The following is a 20,019-nucleotide window of genomic DNA, read 5'->3' on the forward strand; positions in this document are numbered from 1 at the left end:
TCGATCCCCAGTACCAAAAAAAAAAAAAAAAAAAACCTCATGCTTGCAGTCATGCGGCAAATGGCCAGATGGCAGCCCAAAGTGAATACAGTTAGGACCAATTAGAAGCAAGTGCAAAAGTCAATTGATGGTAGTTCAGTCTTGGGCATTAGCAGTGAAAAGGGGAAAAGAAACTCTGAAGGTAGAAGGCCACAGACCTTGATAACATTGCACTGAGTTACACTACATTAACTGGATTTGACTGGATTGGATGGTGACAGGAAAGTGTTCAAATAAAGGGAAGAGTCAAGAGTCATCCCATGGCTTCAAACTAAAGGAAGTAGGTAGATTTCAGCAGCTGAGTAAGTACAGAGGTACAGAAAGTCTTACTTCGTTACTTTATTTCACTTGCTTGCTTAATTTTAGCAGAAAACACGAGTCATGAATTCTATTTTGGTCATATTCCACTGAAGATGCATAAGATATTCCTAGGACAGGCAAAACATCTTCTAAATATCAGATCCTAAATAAATACTAGAAAGAGAAAATAACAAAATAGAAAAATATGGCAGGTAGCTGAACATACTGCTGCAAACCCAGAAGAAAAGTCAGGTCCAGGAATGATCTATAGATACTGCCTAAATCTCTTTTAAGAGTGTTTGAAGGGAACAGAAAACAGTCTAAGACAAAGTCTTAGGAACTCCAGAATTTCTTTAAAAAAGAAATCACTTAAGACCAAAAAAAGGAGAAAAACAGAAGAGTAAGATGTAATGAAAAGCTGATATGAGAACATTTTAAGCAGGAGTTGTTGGCTATATCCAAAGTCACAGAAAGAGCGAGAAAATTGATTACTAAAAAGTGTTCCCTAGGCATGAAAGGTAACACTGATGAGATGCTTCACTGTAGTACAGTTATAGCCCAAACTGGAAAGGGATGAGAAAGTAAACCTTTTTTTTTCCTCCCTAACCAAGTGAAAGACGAGCAAATGGATACCTAAAGTTCAGATGATCTTTGCTTGGTAAGAAGGGAAGAAGAGATAAAGGAGCAGTAGTTGGAAAAGAGATAGAGGTCAGAAGAAGTTGGATTTTTTTAATATGTGAGCAACCTAAGCTTGTTTAAAAGCTGAGGAGATAGATTAACTTACAGATACAGAAGAAATGGGAGAAAGATGTTACAAAACTGCATCCTTTAAACACCAGCAGTGCCCCCTGATCCACACAGAAATGTTCCAAGATCCTCAGGGGATGCCTGAAAGCACAGATGGTACTAAACCCTCACATCCCTAACTATAATCAATTCCTTTGGGCACTCTGCTTTTGAGATCTTTCATCACTGCGTCTACTTCAAAGAAACTAAGCTCCCTGAGAGGAGGGAAAAAAATTTTATCCTCACTAGTGTATAACACAATACCTGGTATCTAAAACTATAAGTAAAAGTACACATTATCAACTGAAGACTGTTAAACCAACTAGGATTCTTCAACACACAGACTTTAAATGGGAAATGGAAGTTTTGGGTTGTGTGTTCTGTTCTGTTTTGTTGTTTTAGTACTGAGGATTGACAGAAGTACATCCCAGCCTTTTTTTCTTTTTGAGACAGTGTCTCATTAAACTGCCTCAAATTTGCTATCTGCCTTTTTCAGCCTCCTAAGATGGAATTACAGTCTTGTGCCACCAACAGGCTGGAGGAAGCTCTTTGTCGTGTACAAATATGGAAAGGTCTCTAAATTATATTGTCATTATGGCAGTCTTACAATGCTAGGATAAATTCTACTTGATTATGTTTTTATATCTTACTAAAAGTTCACTTTGCTAGTATGTCAAGAAGTTTTGCATCTGTATTCGAAAGGGATACACTGGTCTGCAGTTTGAGGTTTTTTTGTGTTTTGTTTTGTTTTTGTAGTATATTGGGTCTTGGAAGGCAGTTATGCTTACCACTATACCACCAACACAGACATGTTTTGGTTTTGGAGTCAGGGTAATATTAACAACATTATAGAATGAAATGTGAAGTGTTATCTTCTCTTCTTTTCTGAAGGAATTTGTGAAAAATTCTTATCAACTTCTCTTATATAGCAAGTAGAATATATCGTGAAGTAACCTAGGCCTATGCTTTTCTTTCTAATTCAGTGCCTTTACTTGATCTTCTATTTCTTCTCAATTAACTTTGGTAGTTTATCTTTTTAGAAATTTGTCCATTTCATCTAAATAATCTAACCTGTTAGTATACAATTATCCATAGCATTCTTATATAATTCTGTACAGTCAAGTCATATTCCATCTTCCATTCATGATTTCAATAATTTGAATTCTTTTTCTTGATTAGTCTACCTAAGTATTATCAAATTAGTTATCTTTTCAAAGAACTAAGTTTTGGTTTCATTGATTTCCTAATTTTGTTAGAGTATAAAACTATTCACTCTTTTTTTTTAATTCTCTATTTCTTATGTTGTTGTTCTTTGGCTGGCTGGTGACAGGGATTTTGTTAAATTGCCAAGGCTGGCTCAAACTTGTGGTACTCCTGCTTCAGCCTCTCAAAGTGCTGGGATTACAGGCTGTCCCATCACACTCAGATTCTTGTTTCATCTTTATTGTTTTTAATCGATTTGTTTGGGGTTTAGTTTTTTTTCAAGTTTCTGAAGATGAAATGTTAGGTTATTAATTTGAGGGTATTTTTTTCTTAAATGTAGGTGATTGATTACAACTATCAATTTCCCTCTTAAGCACCGTTATTAGTTGCATCTCATAAAGTTTGGTGTGTTCTGTTCTCATTTTCATTCATCTCGGTGTTTTCTAATTCCTTTATGATTTCTTTAGAAGTACATTTACTGATATTCATATTTTTTAAAAATTTTTTCCCTATTGAATGCTAATTTAATTCCACTGTGGTCAGAGAAGATACTTTGTATGATTTTACTTCTTTTAAATTTACTGAAGCTTATTTTACAACCTAGAATGTCTAGCCACAAGAAACGTTTCATGTGCTCTTGAGAAAAAATGTATACTCTGCTACTGATGAGTGTGGTGTTCTATAGCTATATGTAAGGTCTAGTTTGTTTATAGTATTGTTAAATCTTCTATTTGTTTGCTGATATTCTTCCTACTTAATTCTCCCAACTACTGAAAGTGGAAGATATGACTTGTGTCTAGATGTCCCCCAAATGCCTCACGCAGTCATAGGTGAGGCTTTTTCAGAGGTGGCCAGTTCTAGAGTGACACTGGAACTGATTCATGGTGCAATGAGAGGATCAAGGGCACTAGGATTAAGGGTGTGAGTGCTACCTACCCTAAGTAGCCTGGATAGCTATAAGGGATAGAAAGAACTGTGGTCAACCCTTGCTTGCTTTCCTACCTTCTGCCTGCCATAAACTGTTTCTCCTCTGCAACGCCTGTCTGCCATCCACCCTGCCTTGGAGCCAGCCAGACTGAAACCTCTACAAATTGTAAGATAAATGAACCTTTACCTCTTTAACCTTGGGTATCAGATATTTTGCCTCAGCAACAAGAGAAAAGTAACAAAGAAAGTGGGATACTGAAGTCCTCAAATATTATTGCCTATTTTTCCATGATTTATATCAGATTTTGCTTCACATATCTGGGACCTCTCTTCGTAAGTGTATGTATGTTTATAATTGTTAGCTCTTCCTAGTGGGTGACTAAGATAGCCCTCTTCAGCTCTAGCAACATTTTATTTCCAAAATCTATTTTGTCTGATATCATTGTATTCACCTCAATTATTTTCATTGGTTGTATTTTTCCATTCTCTATTATTTTGAAACATGCTATCTTTAAAACTCATGGAAATCTCTGCATCAATAAAAACTGTTAGCAAATGAACAAACAGATTCAGAGGAATAATATCACTAAAGGTCACATAATTATGAGATAGGGCTGGGATTAAAACCCAGTTCAAACTACCTCCAAAATATATGTTCTTTCTATTAAATGTCATGCTAACTGAGACTAAGACCCCCTCAAATCAAGGAATAAAAGTTTATAGCAACATTAAATATAGAGACCAGACAAACTTCACACTTGGAGTAAGCTTAAAATGTCAATTAAATTCCTATTTAAGCAATTCTCTTTCAAGGGCTCAATTTTGACTAAAATATGAGCTTAAATTTCAATAACATTACAATTTAAGTCAAATTAAGAAAATAGAAAATTTTTTAAACAATAAACCCATGCTTTTAAAGAATCTAACTATACCTGAAAAGCAATGTTACATTTTTAACTAATAATATTATAGTTTTCTCATCATTCTGCAGATATCAGCTAGCAGACTAGTACAGAGAATAGTAATTTTGCTTGTACTTAATAATTATGTATTGAGTTTGTATTTAATAATTACATCCACAGATGACTTTTTTCCCAGCATGGGAATTAAAGCCAAGACCTTCACACTGAGCTACATTCCAGCTCTTTTTTAAATCATATTTTTATTATGAGACAGAGTCTAAGTCCCTAAATTGGCTAGGCTAGGCTCAAACTTGCAAGCCTCCTACTAGAGCCTCCCAGAGTATTGGGATAACAGGTATGTGACACCATTCCCTGTTGTTGTTTATCTGTTTGTTTTGTTTTGTTTTTTGAGACAGAATCTCACTCTAATTCAGGGTGGTTTTGAACTGACTATGTAGCCTAGGCTGGCCTCAAACTCATGGGTATCCTCCTGCCTCAGCCTCCCAAGTGCTGGGATTACAAATGTATGCCAACATATCCAGCTTTATATTTGACAAATTTTCTAAGTTGTTCTGAATTTACAAATGAAGCTTTCACTTTTCATTCATATAGTAAAAGTTTTTAAGTTATTTTTCAGTGCTATATTGTGCTTATATTTAAATTGTTTCCAAAGCTGTGGGTTCTTTTAATAGCCATTTAATGTGCAAAGAATTCTACAATGAAAATAGAATCTATCAGTTAAATAAAACACTGTACTGAAAACAAAGTGCTAATCAAAGACAAATTTTGTTTCTAATGTGTTATCATATGACCTGAAGAATGGTAAGTTTAGGTTAAAAGTTAAATTGCTGGGCTGGGGATTTAGCTCAGTGGTTCCACTGCCTGCTTTGCAAGCACAAGGCCCCGAGTTCGATCCCCAGTACAAAAAAAAAAAAGTTAAATTGCTAATTCAAAATATTCTACAATTCTAAACATCCTTAGTGTGGTGGACTGATGGTCAACTTGTAACACCCAGGTGAACTGAATCAGCGTGGTCTGGGCATGGAGGATCCCCCTAAAGACTGTTACCAATAGCCATAAAAAAGAACTGTAGGGGAGGATCTTGGTCTGTTGATTTTCTAGGAGAACCTCGCTGCAGATGGTTTTCCTCATGCAAACGAGGCTGTTCTCCTTGGAGGAGGAGCTCAGGACTTCGCTGTCACTGGGAATGGCTGCTGTTTTCATCAGGGGGGCTCTGACCTTTACCGTTAGCATCACTTCCTACCTCCAATGTGGATCCCAGCCTGGTGGCAGAAATCCTTCATTTCACCAGTGTAGATTTTCTGGCTTCCACCATTGGCCTTTGGGCCTTCCAGGTGCAGATCCTCAATACGGACAAGCATGATACATTGCCATGGGCTCTAGGCCACTTGGACTCTAGGCCTTCAGCTGGACTTGTGTGGGAAACTGCTGGGATCTAGGCCCTCAGTTAAATCCTTTGGGCTTCTAGTGTGCAGTTAATCTCTTGCACTCCTTTGTATTTGACTCTTTGGGTAATTATCATCAAATAACCTTATAAGTTATGTGTCCTGTATTTAATGTATTCCCCCGCCAAATCCTTCTAACCACAACACCTATAAATTTAAATGACAGAATTGTAGGCTAAAAGGACTTTTTTGCCTTGAACATAATTTACATAAAGAGTTAACTTGCAAATAAGTCCCTTAATGCTATGTTAGCCAACAAGACGATGTTTAGATGAACACCTACGGATCACTCACCCTGAACCTAGGACTACTTTAGATGCTGTGATAAATCTACAACCACTGTGTAAACAGAAGACTAACAATATCCAAATATTAAAAGAAAGGTCAGAAAATTCCACTGCCAGAAAACTGAGATGACCAAAAAACTACTTTTATTTCCATCTTGGTATAACACATCTCTCATGCTGTTAAGCTGAATGCATTTCTGTGTTAATATAACATGCTATTCTTTCATGTTTTAGTCTTTACTAAATCAGAATTTAAAAGAAATTAGCATTTTGAATTGACTGAACTTTTAAAACATTTATACATTATGCTTATAATTTCTAGACTTTTTTAATTCAAGTAAGCATTCAAGTTTTTAATTTGGATATATGTTAAGCCATTATGAAGAAATTCTAAGTAAAAATCATCAGAACCTATAAACAGCATCACATACTTTTGCTCCCATAGCTCACCTTTTCAACACATCTTGTACTTAGTTACCATTACATACTCACTGCATTTGAGGGGCTAAAGGAGAGCTTGCTGAGCTGATGTGTATTTGGTATAGTTAGTTTTCATAATCATCACCATCTGCAGCATTTCCTCGATCATAGTAGTGACAGCTAGCATATCTTAGTTCTCTCTCTCCTTGCTTGCTTATGCTGCTTCCATAGACATAACCACTCTACAATCCTACAATGGATCTTTTCACATAATGAAATGCCACCCTCCCTCCCACTTGGCTTCAACAATTTGTTCATTTTTCAGTACATGCTACCTTCCAATCTGAATATGAGTCTTTATGTATATATACACACACATGCACACACACATCAGCCATTTTATTCTTTTCCAAAAAATATTTTAATTCTCCAAAATTTACTAATTTATATAGAAATAAATTTCAAAAAGCTTAAATAAAAGCTTTAATCCCACACCATAAATTTAGGAAGCCAGCCCCATACAATGAACTTAAATACATAAAGACACAAACTCAATTAATGCTATTTAATAGTATTAAAATTTAAGGGCCATTAGGGCCGGAGATTTAGCTCAGTGGTTCTGCCGCCTGCCTCGCAAGTGCAAGGGCCCAAATTCGATCCCCGGTACCAAAAAAAAAAAAAAATTTTAAGGGCCATTAAGAGAGAATGAAAGTAATGTTTATATCAGCAAAAACAATGCTTATCTGTGAATATAAATACTATTCTTACCGACACACAAGAGTAAACAATTTTTTAGCAAAATTTCAGAATAGGACATTTATTAGCCCATTAGTTTTGAACACATCCTACAAAATCACAAACATCCTAATGCAAACCTAAAAGATCATTTAAAGCAAAAATATTATCAAGAAACATTAACTTTACCACAAAGTATAACAATCAAAGTAGTTTTCAAAATCCTATCTAATACTAACAATCATTATTATATAATCAGTTAAGCCCCCAAAGTATAGAAAAAAATATACACTTGACCATTTTCAATCAGAAGTTCTTTAGAGAATAAAGCATTCTTTGAGCAAAACCTCCTGAGGACTAGAATTCCCTTTCCAATATACGGTCTCTCTTAGAGCTGTAACTAAATATTATTGAGTGGCAGAAAAACAAATCTCAAGAAATGATGGACTTAAGAAAATTTCATTGAAGAGAGCACAAAGCAAGTCCTAATAATACCACTTTGAAAATGAAAGCTCCCCCTGCTTTAAGAGAAGCAGACATCAAAACTCACAATTATGTTCAAAAGACCCAGCTAAATCCACTGAACCTCTGATGATGGGCTTCCATAAGCATGATCACTAAGCAACTTAAACTAAAACTTCAGTTTTCTTTAGTAGCTGATCAAATCATTATCAAATTCATAGATTTTGAAATTAAAAGCTCAGTTTTTAGTCGACACCTTTGAAAGTCAAAATTCTGTCATTTCATGCTCCGTATTCTCTTGTTCATGTGATAATAAAACTAATTTTGTTAGCTTCTTAGGTGTTCTAGGCTGGAATTCCATTAATTCTATAACATTAAAGATGATAATAATTAAATATCATTAATTTACTAATATCATTTAAATTCAGACATTAACAGGAAGAATTTTATTATAATCAAAGTCAACTGGGTTTGTAGTTCTTAAAGGATCCCCAAAGGATTTTTGAATTTACCAAATTTGAACTTTTCCAAAATTATGTTCTACATTACATCTCCTGAAACAAAGCAGCAGTCACTTTCCAATTGGTTTATTAACAGTTTGTGTGTCCTGAGCTAGATGGGCTCCAAAAGCCCTTCCAGGGCTGGGGATTTAGCTCAGTGGTTACGGCGCCTGCCTTGTAAGCACAACGTCCGGAGTTCAATCCCCCATACCAAAAAAAAAAAGATAAGCAGGTCCAAGGATTTAGCTCAGTGGTTTCACTGCCTGCTACGCAAGCATAAGGACCCAAGTTTGATCCCCGGTACCAAAAAAAAAAAAAAAAAAAAACCTAGGCTTGAAAAATGGACCTTAACATGACCCAAACTGCAAAACAAGTTGTTAGCTCAAAGGGAGAGAAAAATTACCTAGGGGCCAAGGATTTAGCTCAGTGGTTCTGCCTCACAAGCACAAGGTCCCGAGTTCAATACCTGGTATCTAAAAAAAAAAAAAAAAAAAAAAACCCAAACTACTTACTCAAAAGAAATATAACTGAAAGACACACTAAGGTACATAGGATCGTGGGCTAGCATTAAAAAATGAAAAAAACAAAAGCAAAAAAGCAAAAGGTAAAAGCTTCCTCAAATGTCATTTCTCTTCATTCAACAAAAATGAATTCAAAACAACAGCCAGACTTTAAGGGTATAGCACTAGAAAAATTCCATTTCTAGGGCCGGGAATTTAGCTCAGTGGTTTTGCTGCCCGCTGCTCAAGCGCAAGGACCCGAGTTCGTTCCCCAGTACCAAAAAAATAAAAAAGAAAAATTCCATTTCTACAGGTTTAAATGTTTAATTTGGTAGATTTTTATTTAAAATGGGTTGTTGTTGCTGTTGTTGTTGTTTGGGGTTGGTGGGGTTTGTCTGTTTGGCAGTACTAGGGATCAAACCCAGGGGTACTCTACCACTGAACTAAATCCCCAGCCCTTTTTAATTTTTTTGCTTTCAGACAAGGTCTTGCTAAATTTCCTGGCCTGGCCTTGAACTTGGCTCTCCTTCTACCTCAGTCTCACAGAGTGCTAGTATCACAGGTGTATGCCACCACACTCAATTTTTAAAAATTTTTTGGTTGGGTCCAGGGGCTCACATCTATGATACAAACTACTCAGGAGGCTGAGGCAGGAGAATAGCAAGTTCAAGGCAAACCTAGGTAACCTAGAAAATTCTGTCTCAAACTTTAAAAAACCTGGGATATAGCTCAGTGGTAGACCACCCCTAGTTTCAATTCCCAGTACCATCAAAAAAAGAAAATTTGAAAACCTTTTTTCCCCTAAAGTTCACTAATGTATTGGGGGAAAAAAATCAAAAAAAGGAATACATAAAAGAAAAAAGGAATTAGAAAAAACAATAGGGGAAGTGGGAGGGGTAGGGGAAAGGAAAGAAGGGAATGGAATTAATATGAGAAAATGAAAAAATGGAAACAAAGTCTTTGTAAATAGAGAGGGATGGAGGGGTTGAAGGGAGGGCAGGGGAATGGGGAAAAAAATAAGAACCAAGAGATTATGTAAAGGTGCAAATTTCCAATGATGAATGTCATTATATTGTATACCAAAATGTACCAATAAAATTAATTTTATAAAAACTACGAACCAAGAAAAAAAAAGAAAAAGCAATAATTTTATAAAAGGAAAAACATACTGTTTAAATTAATAAATAGTATTTTCATTCAATAAATTTTCATTAATTTTTAATTTCATATTGTAGTCAAGTAAAGAAATAAAGAACAATAGTTCTAATAAGAAATAAAACATTAAAAGAGAAAGCAAATAGGGAAAAAAAAAAGAGTACACAGAAAGATAGGAGACACAAAGATAGGAGTTTAAAAGAAAGGAAAGAGGGCTGGGGATTTAGCTCAGTGGTTTCACTGCCTGCCTTGCAAGCGCAAGGCCCTGAGTTCGATCTCCGGCACCAAAAAAACAATTAAGAATTTAGTAACATATTAATTACTTTGAACTACATAAGCTATACATTACATAGTTATTACCTGAATAGTTTTTTTTGTACCGGGGATCAAACTAGGGTCCTTGCACTTGCAGGGCAGGTGGCGGAACCACTAAGCTAAATCCTCAGTCCCTGAATAGTTTTCTAACATCCCATTGACTCTTCAGCAAGGAAGATCTGTAACTGCTTTTAGAAATACATCAAATTGTGAAAAAACAATTAGTCTACAATTTTCATAACTGTTATCAAAACAGTAGCACTTAATTGAAAAAGTGACAAGCAAACAAAAGTTTCTGGTGAGCTACAACTTGCCTTATTTTAGACATTCACCAAACTGCAAAAAAATAATAAACCACTTGTTGGCCATAAAGTCAATTTTTTTTAGTCACAAAATACCCCTAGGTTCAGTGGTGAACTAAGCCAGTCTCATTTTATTTTGTATCTACTCACTGAAATTCTAGAATGTCAGAATTAGAAGAATTAACACAACTTACATTGGTGATGATATTTTAACTACTGCACTCTTAGTTATACCTCTGGGTCACTTTCCACACTATGAAGAACAAAGCCTAATAAGCAAGCAGACCAAATTCAGTACTCAGGTCAACGACCTTAACACATTTTACTTTGCCACTGATTCTTCCTCCTGATCTAGGAGTTAAGAGGTAGGACAGGGACTGGAGTTGCAGCTCAAGGGTAAAAAAGCTTGACTAGTACACACATGACCCTGGGCTTAATCCCCAGCACAGCAAAATAAAAATAAAAAGAGAAAGGATAGCCTAATAAATTTGGGGTAATGCATAACAGTGAATAAACATTAGAGTATACACAGAGAGCTCTTACCTTTCTAAAAATCCGCATTTAAAATACTCAAAGCACAACTGAACCACAAACCAAGCAATGATGTCAATCCCCAAATCAGAACACATTGAACAACTTGAGATGAAAACTATATATAATAAAGACTCATTTGAAAATTCTGTCGAGTTTCAATTTAATCCCATGATTACCTTTCTATCTGGTCAGCACTTATTTGCCCATCAAATCAAATAACCCTGACTATCCACCTTTTCTAAGAAAGAAAAATGATATTCATTTTCCTCAATAACTGAAATCACTAACAGTTTTGGGACATAGCTGAAAGTATGAGGAAGGTATATGTGTGGAGAACAAGACGAGGGAATAAGGTACTTCTATAATCTTTATGTCCTCCCTGTTGGGGTGCCTAACAAATAGCACAGTAGGAGTATTCTGCATCAACCAAAGAAATCTACTCAGAAAAAGTTTATTGAGGTAAATACTGTACTATAGTGAAACCTGGGTGTGTAATATCAATTATGTTTACTTCAATGCATTCACACTCTCTGGGGAGAGATAGTACACAGATTTTGGTGAGTGTTATGATAAAGATGCTAAACTAAGTATTAAAAATACAGTTGGGGAGGATAAGAATTCTGACTTAAGGTGGCTCACAATGTAATGAAAAATGGAATTATGGAAAGCTTCAGATTATAAGATGTTAGAGCTGACTACTACAGGATAAATGGAAATTTGTAAATGGAAAAAAAAAAGAGGAGCATTTTAGTGAATATGGGTCAAAATAATTATAGCCTGAATAAATGTAAGATATGAAAGTATGTGTTTAAAAAACCAGGAGCAGGGCCAGGGATATAGCTCAGTGGTTCCACTGCCTGCCCCGCAAGCGCAAGGACTGGAGTTCAATCCCTGGTTCCAAAACCAAACAAACAAACAAACAAAAACCAGGAGCACTCAAATGTGACTGTTTCAAGACAAATAACAGGCAAAGGCAAAAGAAACAGCTCAAAAGTTAACATGGTGCCAAAATGAAAAAGGTTATAGATAATCTGCCAAGCTGGGCTTTATTCTAAAAGCAACAAGAGATATTGACAGTTTTTTAATAAAAGGAGTTGACAAGAACAGATCAGTATTTTAGAAGTAAAACATTTGGCGATGATGTGAAAGCTAGATTACTGGGGAATGGAGACAGAATGATCAGGTACAGAATGATCACAAAAGAAAGTCTTTGAAATAATCAGATCTGATTATAAAGCCTGATTCCTCTCCACTTAAGCAATATTGTTTTATGCACTTCAGATAAAAGAGAAAATAAACACTGAATACATTTTAAAATATTTTATAACTCAGAATTTTTACTAATTCAGTTAGTTTCCTCAAGTATCCAAATCAAAGAGGTTTTATTATGGTATATTTTATTTGATGTAGTTAGCATTTTCAATTTAGAAATTTTATATCAATGTCACTAAAATTACTTTCATACTAGTATCTCATGGTATATACTGAAGGGAATAGGAAATCTGATACACATCAAATATGACCCAATAAAGTAATTGCCATAGGGTTTTCTTTTTCATCCTTACCATTACAAGTTCTTCTTGTAATTCACTGCAACTTTTTTCATTATACTGAAGTCTCTTTGAAAGATCTATAATTACTTGCTTCTGTTGCTCGATCTCTTCATTTAGTTTCTTATTTTTGGAGAAATACTCTCTTTCTAACCTGAAAAGTTAAAATGTCAGAGCAGGTTTTCCAAATATGCTTTTACCAACTTCTATGATATATCTTTAACACAAATAGCTGATGCACTATAAAGGAATAATGCTTCCCTTTTAATAGCAGGTATTTGTATAATGTCCACATTTAGTTAGTGTTGATATGGTTTCACTTTTTTTTTTTTGGTGCTGGGGATCAAACTTGGGACCTTGCGCTTGCAAGGCAGGCGGCAGAACCACTGAGCTAAATCCCTGGCCCTTTCACCATTATTTTTGATGAAGAAAACTCATCTGCCACAGTTCAATTAGCTCAGAAACTGCATCAAGACTGAAAAAATAATTCTAATAAACCATTTCAGGATATGCCACAACAGAAATGGAGTAAATATTTTATTTCTGAATGTCCATGCTAATAGAACTGGTGTGATGGCATGGAAAATTCAAAAGGAAGAATAATCAAAAAGTACGCATGTTCACTTTGAAAATATGTGAATTTCTTTTCAAAGGACTTGCTTTCCTGTTTAAATGTTTCTCAGGTTGGTATTAAATTATATTGACATTCTGACATAAACAAATGTTGAAAGGAAGTTTGGAAGTATTAAACCACCAGATAAGTACTTTTAATTTAAGTTGTCACTATTTTGGGGATCGAACTCAGGACCTTGTGCTTGTGAGGCAGGTGCGGTGCCACTGAGCTAAATCCCTGGCCCCAAGTTGCCACTACTTTTAATCTGTGGCCTTCCTGATAAAAGTAGATCCATGTCCTCTAATTTTTAGGCTGTAATTTAGAAAACAGAGTGACTTAGCATAACCAAATCATACTACATTTAGGCTATAATCAAATAAGCAGCTAATTTTTGAACAGCATATAACCTTACTGCAAACAGACTACAATTCTTTCTTCAGGGTTGAATACAGACAATTCTAGTACTAACCATCTTGTATATTCTCTTTTGTACCAAGATAATTCCAAGGTAAATTAGCTACAATTAAACATGTACAGAAGACCTGGATCTAGTTATGTAAATCTCTCAGAAAGTAGAGGGAAACAATAAAAATCGATCAAAGTAGAGAAAAGATAAGAAAATCAGAAAATAAATCAACATATAAATAATGGAACTTTCAGAAAAAGAAGTTTAAAAATGGAAATAAACAAAGCAATAATATAAAAGAATTTTCCAAAAATGAATTAAGTCTCTAAAATTTAAAGAGTTCAGGAAGTACCCTGCAAAGTGAAAGAAAAACAACTTAGGCCAGGCCCAACATCATGAAATTTCAGAACACTAGAACAAAGAGAAGATTCTACAGTGTCCACAGAGCATGGAAATACACATACATTGTTGCTTTATCATGTGTTATAATGCAACATCATTAAACCATTTTACATATTTATTATTTCAGAGCTGGTGGAGACACTATAAGTTTCCAGAGAAAACCAGGGACCACATACAAAAGATCAGCAGTCAAATGACTTTAAACTTCCCAAACATTAGAAATGAACAAATAGCCAGCTGAACTATGAAAAGGGTAAAGATTAAAAAATTTCTCACAATGCAAATTCTAAATTTTCTTCTGATGTGTAACTTCCCAAGAAGCTACTTTACAATGAAGTCAAACAAAAAATAGGCAAAAGATAAGCAAACTAGGGATTCAAGACAGAAGAAAAGTGAAAGGAATTCTGAAGGATGATGTTAAATTCAAGTCCTGGGATGACTATGTACAAAATATATAAACCACAATTTGTCCAGATGGAGAAGGTAGAGGAATTGAGAAGGGATGCCTCTTAGATAAAAATTAAAATGGTAAAATCTCAGGTGTAGGAACATACTGATTTTCAGTTCAGTTAAGAGTCTAGGAATGACGTAGTGGTTATTAAATCTAGAAAGAAGTCTTTGGTGGGGTTTTTGGGGTCTTCTATGTAGAGTATCATGTCATCCTTAAATACTGACAATTTAACTTCTTCCTTTTCTATTCTTATCCCTTTTCTTTCTCTTATCTAATTTCTCTGGCTAATGTTTCCAAAACTATATTGAGTAAGAGTGGTGATAGTGGACATCTTTGTCTTGTTCCTGATTTTAGAATGAAAGCTTTCAGTTTTTAGCCATTTAGTATGATGACTGATATTGATTAGTCATAGATGGCTTTTATCAGATTGAGATAAGACTATTCCAATTTTCTGTAGGGTTTTTATCATGAATGGGTGTTGCACTTTGTCCAATTTTCTGCATCTACTGAGATGATCATACAGTTTTTGTCTTTGGCCTTGTTGATATGGTACATTACATTTATTGATTTGCCTATGTTGAACCATCCCTGAGACGAATCCTACTTGGTCATGGTAGGACCATCCTTCTTGATAATTAGCTGTATTGTTTGCTAGTATCTTAGTGAGGATTTTTGTGTCTATGTTCATTAGGGAGATTGGTCTCTTTTTTGGTTGGATCCTTCTCTGGTTTTAGGTATCAGGGTAATGCGTGCTTCCAGGAATGAATATGAGAATATTGCTTCCCTAGAGTTTGAGAAATAGTGCCATTAGGTCTTCTCTAAATTTCTTGTAGAATTCAGCAGTGAATTCATCAGGGCCTGGGCTTTTTTTTGTTGGTAGGTTTTTAATTATATCTTCAATTTCATTGACTGATACTGGTTTATTTAGAAATTTTATATCTTCTTAATTCAGCTTCGTAATCCATATATATCTAAGAATCTGTCCATTACTTCTGTTTTCCATATTATTAGCAAATAAATACATGGAAAAATGTACAACATCACAGTTCATTCGAGAGATGCAAATTAAAATGCTGAGATTCCATCTCACTCCAGAAAGAATGGCTATTATCAAGAAATCAACCAATAACAAATGCTGGTGAGGCTGTGGGGAAAAAAGAACCCTTTTCCACTGTTGGTGGGAGTGTAGACTGGTGCAACCATTGTGGAAATCAGTGTGGAGATCCCTCATAAAACTAACACTAGAGGTTACACTTGACCCAGTTGTTCCCCTTCTTGGTATCTTCCCAAAAGAATTAAAAGCATTATACGATAGCAATATATATACATCCATGTTTACAGCAGCATAGTTTATAATAGATAAATCTTGGAAACAACCCAAATGCCCATCAACCAATGAATGGATAAAGATGTGTTTTGTTTTGTTTTGCTTTTTGGTTTTGTTTGCTTGTTTGTTTTTGGTACCAGGGATCGAACTCAAGACCCTGCACTTACCAGGTAGGCATGGTGCCACTGAGCTAAATCCCCAGCCCAAGATGTGTCTTTTTAATACAATGAAGTACTACTCTACCATAAAGAAGAATAAACTTGAGACATTTCTAGCTAAATGGATGCACCTTGAAACCATACTCTTAAGTGAAATAAATCGGACACACATGTTTAAATACCACGCTGTTTCTCTGGTATGAGAAACTGAAAGTATAAATAAGGACCAAAATGTATAATAGATATTGGGAAATGGGAAGAAAATGTTCAAATGAGAAGGGGAACAGAGGGGTAGGGGGCAAGGAAAAAAGAGACTAGAAAGAAAAAAACTGAAGAAAAGCTTTTGTAAATAAGGTGGGGAAGAGAGGTTGAAGGGGAAGGAAAGGGGAAAAAATCAGCAGCAAGATATATCACATACAGGTACAAATTCCTTATTATGAATGTAATCAATATGTATATCTAAAATGCACCAGTAGAAAAAACAAACCAGGCTTCTGCTGGAAATGTTCCAGCAGCAGGGACCCCAGTTCAGAGCGGCTGTGGGACAAGCTCACAGAAAAAGGGTGTAGGTGTTGTAATGACAGCAGACAGTATTTGGAGTTATGTATACAACAAAGAAAGTGAATCTAATCTCAGTCCTTGGCCATTTGAACCTTGACTCCCCACATCTATCTTGGTCCTGATGTCTCCTCATGCTCTGCCTCTGAGCAGCCTGGGATGACGGCATTAGCCACACGTGGGCACCCGAAATGTGGCTGGCTCCAACGGGGAGGAGTGGAAGATAAAACACACACATTTCAAACACTTGGGAAGGAAAAAATGGATGGAAAACATCTCAGATGTCACATCACCTGCATGACGAAATGGCAATATGCTGAGGTATATGGAGTTAAATAAAATATTCCATTAAAATAGAAATAATATAGCAACTGGTTAATCACATAAACATATCATACTGGTTAACCACTGGCTAATATCACAAACTAATCTAATTTATGAGGCAATTATTAACTATTCTTTCATTTGTTGATTCAGCAAATCTTTATTAAGCTGCTGTTATGTGGCACTACTCTTCACAATGCAAGACAATAGTGAACAAAGTTCCTCTCTGCGTAAGACAGACAATAAACAACAAAGATTACAATAAAATATACCATAAAGAAAAATAAAGATGAGTTACAAAAAATTTCCAAAAAAATAAAGTATTCTGGACCCCCAAATAAAACCCTACTGAAAGAATAGAAAGAGGAAAGGACTAAGTGAATCCTGTTTGGGAGAAGCAAAGAACACAGATACAAGTAACTGCACACAAGAGTGGAAACTGGCAGTGGAAAACAAATAATATGTCACACTTTAAACAATGTACAAGTGACAATTTGGTAAAAATCATGATTTTAATTAAAAATTACTGTTACTCATTGCTTCTCAGCATTTTGGCTAAGATCAAGCATAAAAATTACTATTACTCAACAAATAGATTCGTACTATTTCACTAAATTCAAACTGAATCCAATGAAAGGAGGGATCATCCCTTCCTGTTAGCAATCTGATACAACTCAAAGAAGGTGGCACCTATGCTTCTGTCAACAGCCCCAACCAAGAGGGAATAAGGAGGGCAAGAGTAAGGCCAGCAAAGGGCAATCTTGTTCTTCTGCATTCTCACAGACAGGGGTTCAAAGGAAATAAAGGAGACTAAGTGTTAGACTAAAGTTCACTGAACGAGAGGCACAATGTAAATTTTGTCATAAAGGTGCAGAAACTTGAGTTTCTACCCACGTTTATTATTTAGAATATTTGTATTGATGAATTATTAATTTTAATTTTATGAGTTTTATTGTATTAAAAAATAGGTACTTAACAGGAAAAAAAATCACAAAAATTAAGCATTGAATATTTAATATTTATTGAGTGTTCATAAAAAAGCATCAAAATTTTCACCATCAATTTTTTTGGTGTACAAAGCCTAAAAAATAACAACAGATTCCTATATGAACTACAATGAAAATACCAATAGTACTCTACAGAAAAAAATAATCTTTACTTCAATTATCATACTTAAGGCAGCCTTCACACATGATAACAGCATGTTCCATACACATGTATTGCTTACACTGACAGCACATGCGTTTTGCTTTCCTGGCCTTTTTGTAGGACATACTTCACATCTCACTGGTCTTGCTGCTTTGTCAGGAGGTTCTTATTATATTACACAATGTGAAGTTAAGAGGAACATAAAATATCAATAAAATAAAGTATAAAATTCTTAATAGGGAGCTGGGGTTTTAGCTCAGTGGTTCTGGCGCCTGCCGCACAAGCACAAGGTCCCAAGTTTGATGCCTGGTACCAAAAAAAAAAAATTCTTAATATGTATTGTGCATTGAGAATAAACATCAACATTTTCCCATCAGTTGTGTATTTGCTTACAAAACATAAAAGATAACATCAGAAGTAAATTCCTTTATGAACTACAATGAAAATACCAATGGAACTCTACAACAAAAATAACCTTTGCTTCAATTGTCACACCAAGGCAGTCTTCACACATGACAACTGCATGTTCCATGTACACATCTCACTTACACTGATGGCACATGTGCTTAGCTTTCCTTTCCTATGTGGCAGGCCATTCTTATCACCTCTCTTCTCTTCCTGTTTTGTCAGGAGCTTCCTACTATATTGTACAATATGCTCTTAGTAGGAAAAAAGATATCAATAAAATATATCAAATATGTAATAAGTGCTTAGAATAGACATCAACATTTTCATATGAGCTGTTTACTTGCTTACAAAACCTAAAAGACAACATCATAAATAAAAGCCTATGTGAAGTACAGTATAAATACAAACAAAAGTCTACCACAGAAATAATCTTTGCTTCAATTGTCACACCCAAAGCAGTCTTCACACATGAAAACTCCATGCTCCATACACTACTATCACTTACACTGATAGCACATATGTTTTGTTTTCTTATAGGGCACAATTAACATCTTTTTGGTTTTCCTATTGTTGCGGTAGATATTTTTGATGCTGCAGCTGCATATTCACCTGTCAGCTTACCAGTGTGCTCCACAGTTCTTTGCATAGTTCCCTGGAAAAAAACATTCTGTTTTTCCTCTGCTGTAAATGATCTCATTATGAGTTCCAGTCCTAATCCTCTTAGAAAATTTATCCATAGTATTTTGCACTTGTTATTTACTTTGTAAACTATCAGACTATTGTATGCCACACACATTTAGGATTCAGTATAACACAACCATTGGCCAACACTGTGTTTCAAGAGACATCACAGTTGCTGCATAACTCATCAACATCTACTCCACCTTTAGTTTTGTTGTCGAAATTTTCCATCTCAGGCTTCCATTTTGTCAAGGTTTCCCTATCAATATTTCCATCATGGTGCAATGTTGACATCAGCAGTATCAGTTTGTTTTTCTTTACCATATATAAGGCCAATGTATATCTTTCTGAAATCCAAAGATTTTACTATACAATTTTCTGTTTTGAAATAGCAACATTTCATTTGGAATTTCTGCTCTGCTCCTGCATATAGTTCCTACACTGGTCAGCTTGTGCTCTGTTATCAAATGTAGCATTGATTGGAAACTGGTAAACTAATTGTCAAATGTCACATTCCAATTATTTTAGGAGATGGAACCAACAAGTCTGTTCACAACATCATTCAGTTTATTACTATACAAATAAGGACCTGGTGGCTGAGTTCCAGGATAAATTTCTAAATTGAAACCATAACAAGTCTTCGCATCTACAAAGGCATAAATTTGTATGCCATATTTTAACCCATCACTTTTCCTTTTACATTGCTGTGACTACCATCAGAAATCCCTGCTAAGTACAGCAGACTTGTGAATGCTTTCAGTTCATCTAGGGAGGTATCATAATAAATACATTTTTTAATATGGCTATTGGTGCATACGAACATTTTACTTGTATTTCAGCCTTTGTATATTTCACAACATCTTGTAGCATTTCATCTGTTACAATTTCCAACATTGGATGGCAGTGTTGGTATTCTGTCTAATAGGTTTCACCCCTGCCAAGATCCTCACTATATTTTTGGACCTAGTTCTAATATTAGATTGTTCCATTTGGTTGCATGACCATTTGGCAACATTTTGATTAGTTAAATATGTGCTCGTTTTGCTGTTTTCTTCATCATATGAATCTAAGAGGTCTACATTCCCTGTGTCTGTATCAGTCTATTCTTGCTACATTTCACTGTCACAGGAACTTTGGTTCACACAGCCAACATCAAAGT

General features: G+C 35.2%; 1 protein-coding gene across 18 annotated transcripts in view; it reads right to left on the reverse strand.

The window, feature by feature from the left end:
- Positions 1-20,019, reverse strand: part of Ccdc171 (coiled-coil domain containing 171) — a 361,174-nt gene that overhangs the window by 259,011 nt on the left and 82,144 nt on the right. For all 18 annotated transcript variants that reach the window (XR_015440062.1, XM_087183886.1, XM_087183887.1 and 15 more), the window contains one exon: positions 12,399-12,537. Coding sequence is in view for 17 of the 18 variants with exons in the window: in XM_087183886.1 (XP_087040012.1) it covers positions 12,399-12,537 (139 nt within the window). In the remaining variant the exon portion in view is untranslated. The remainder of the gene's footprint in view (positions 1-12,398; positions 12,538-20,019) is intronic.

This window comes from Heterocephalus glaber, unplaced genomic scaffold, assembly GCF_053883595.1.
Source record: "Heterocephalus glaber isolate CG9 unplaced genomic scaffold, H.glaber_assembly_v1.0 deba00001481, whole genome shotgun sequence".
NCBI classification, from domain to species: Eukaryota; Metazoa; Chordata; class Mammalia; order Rodentia; family Bathyergidae; genus Heterocephalus; species Heterocephalus glaber.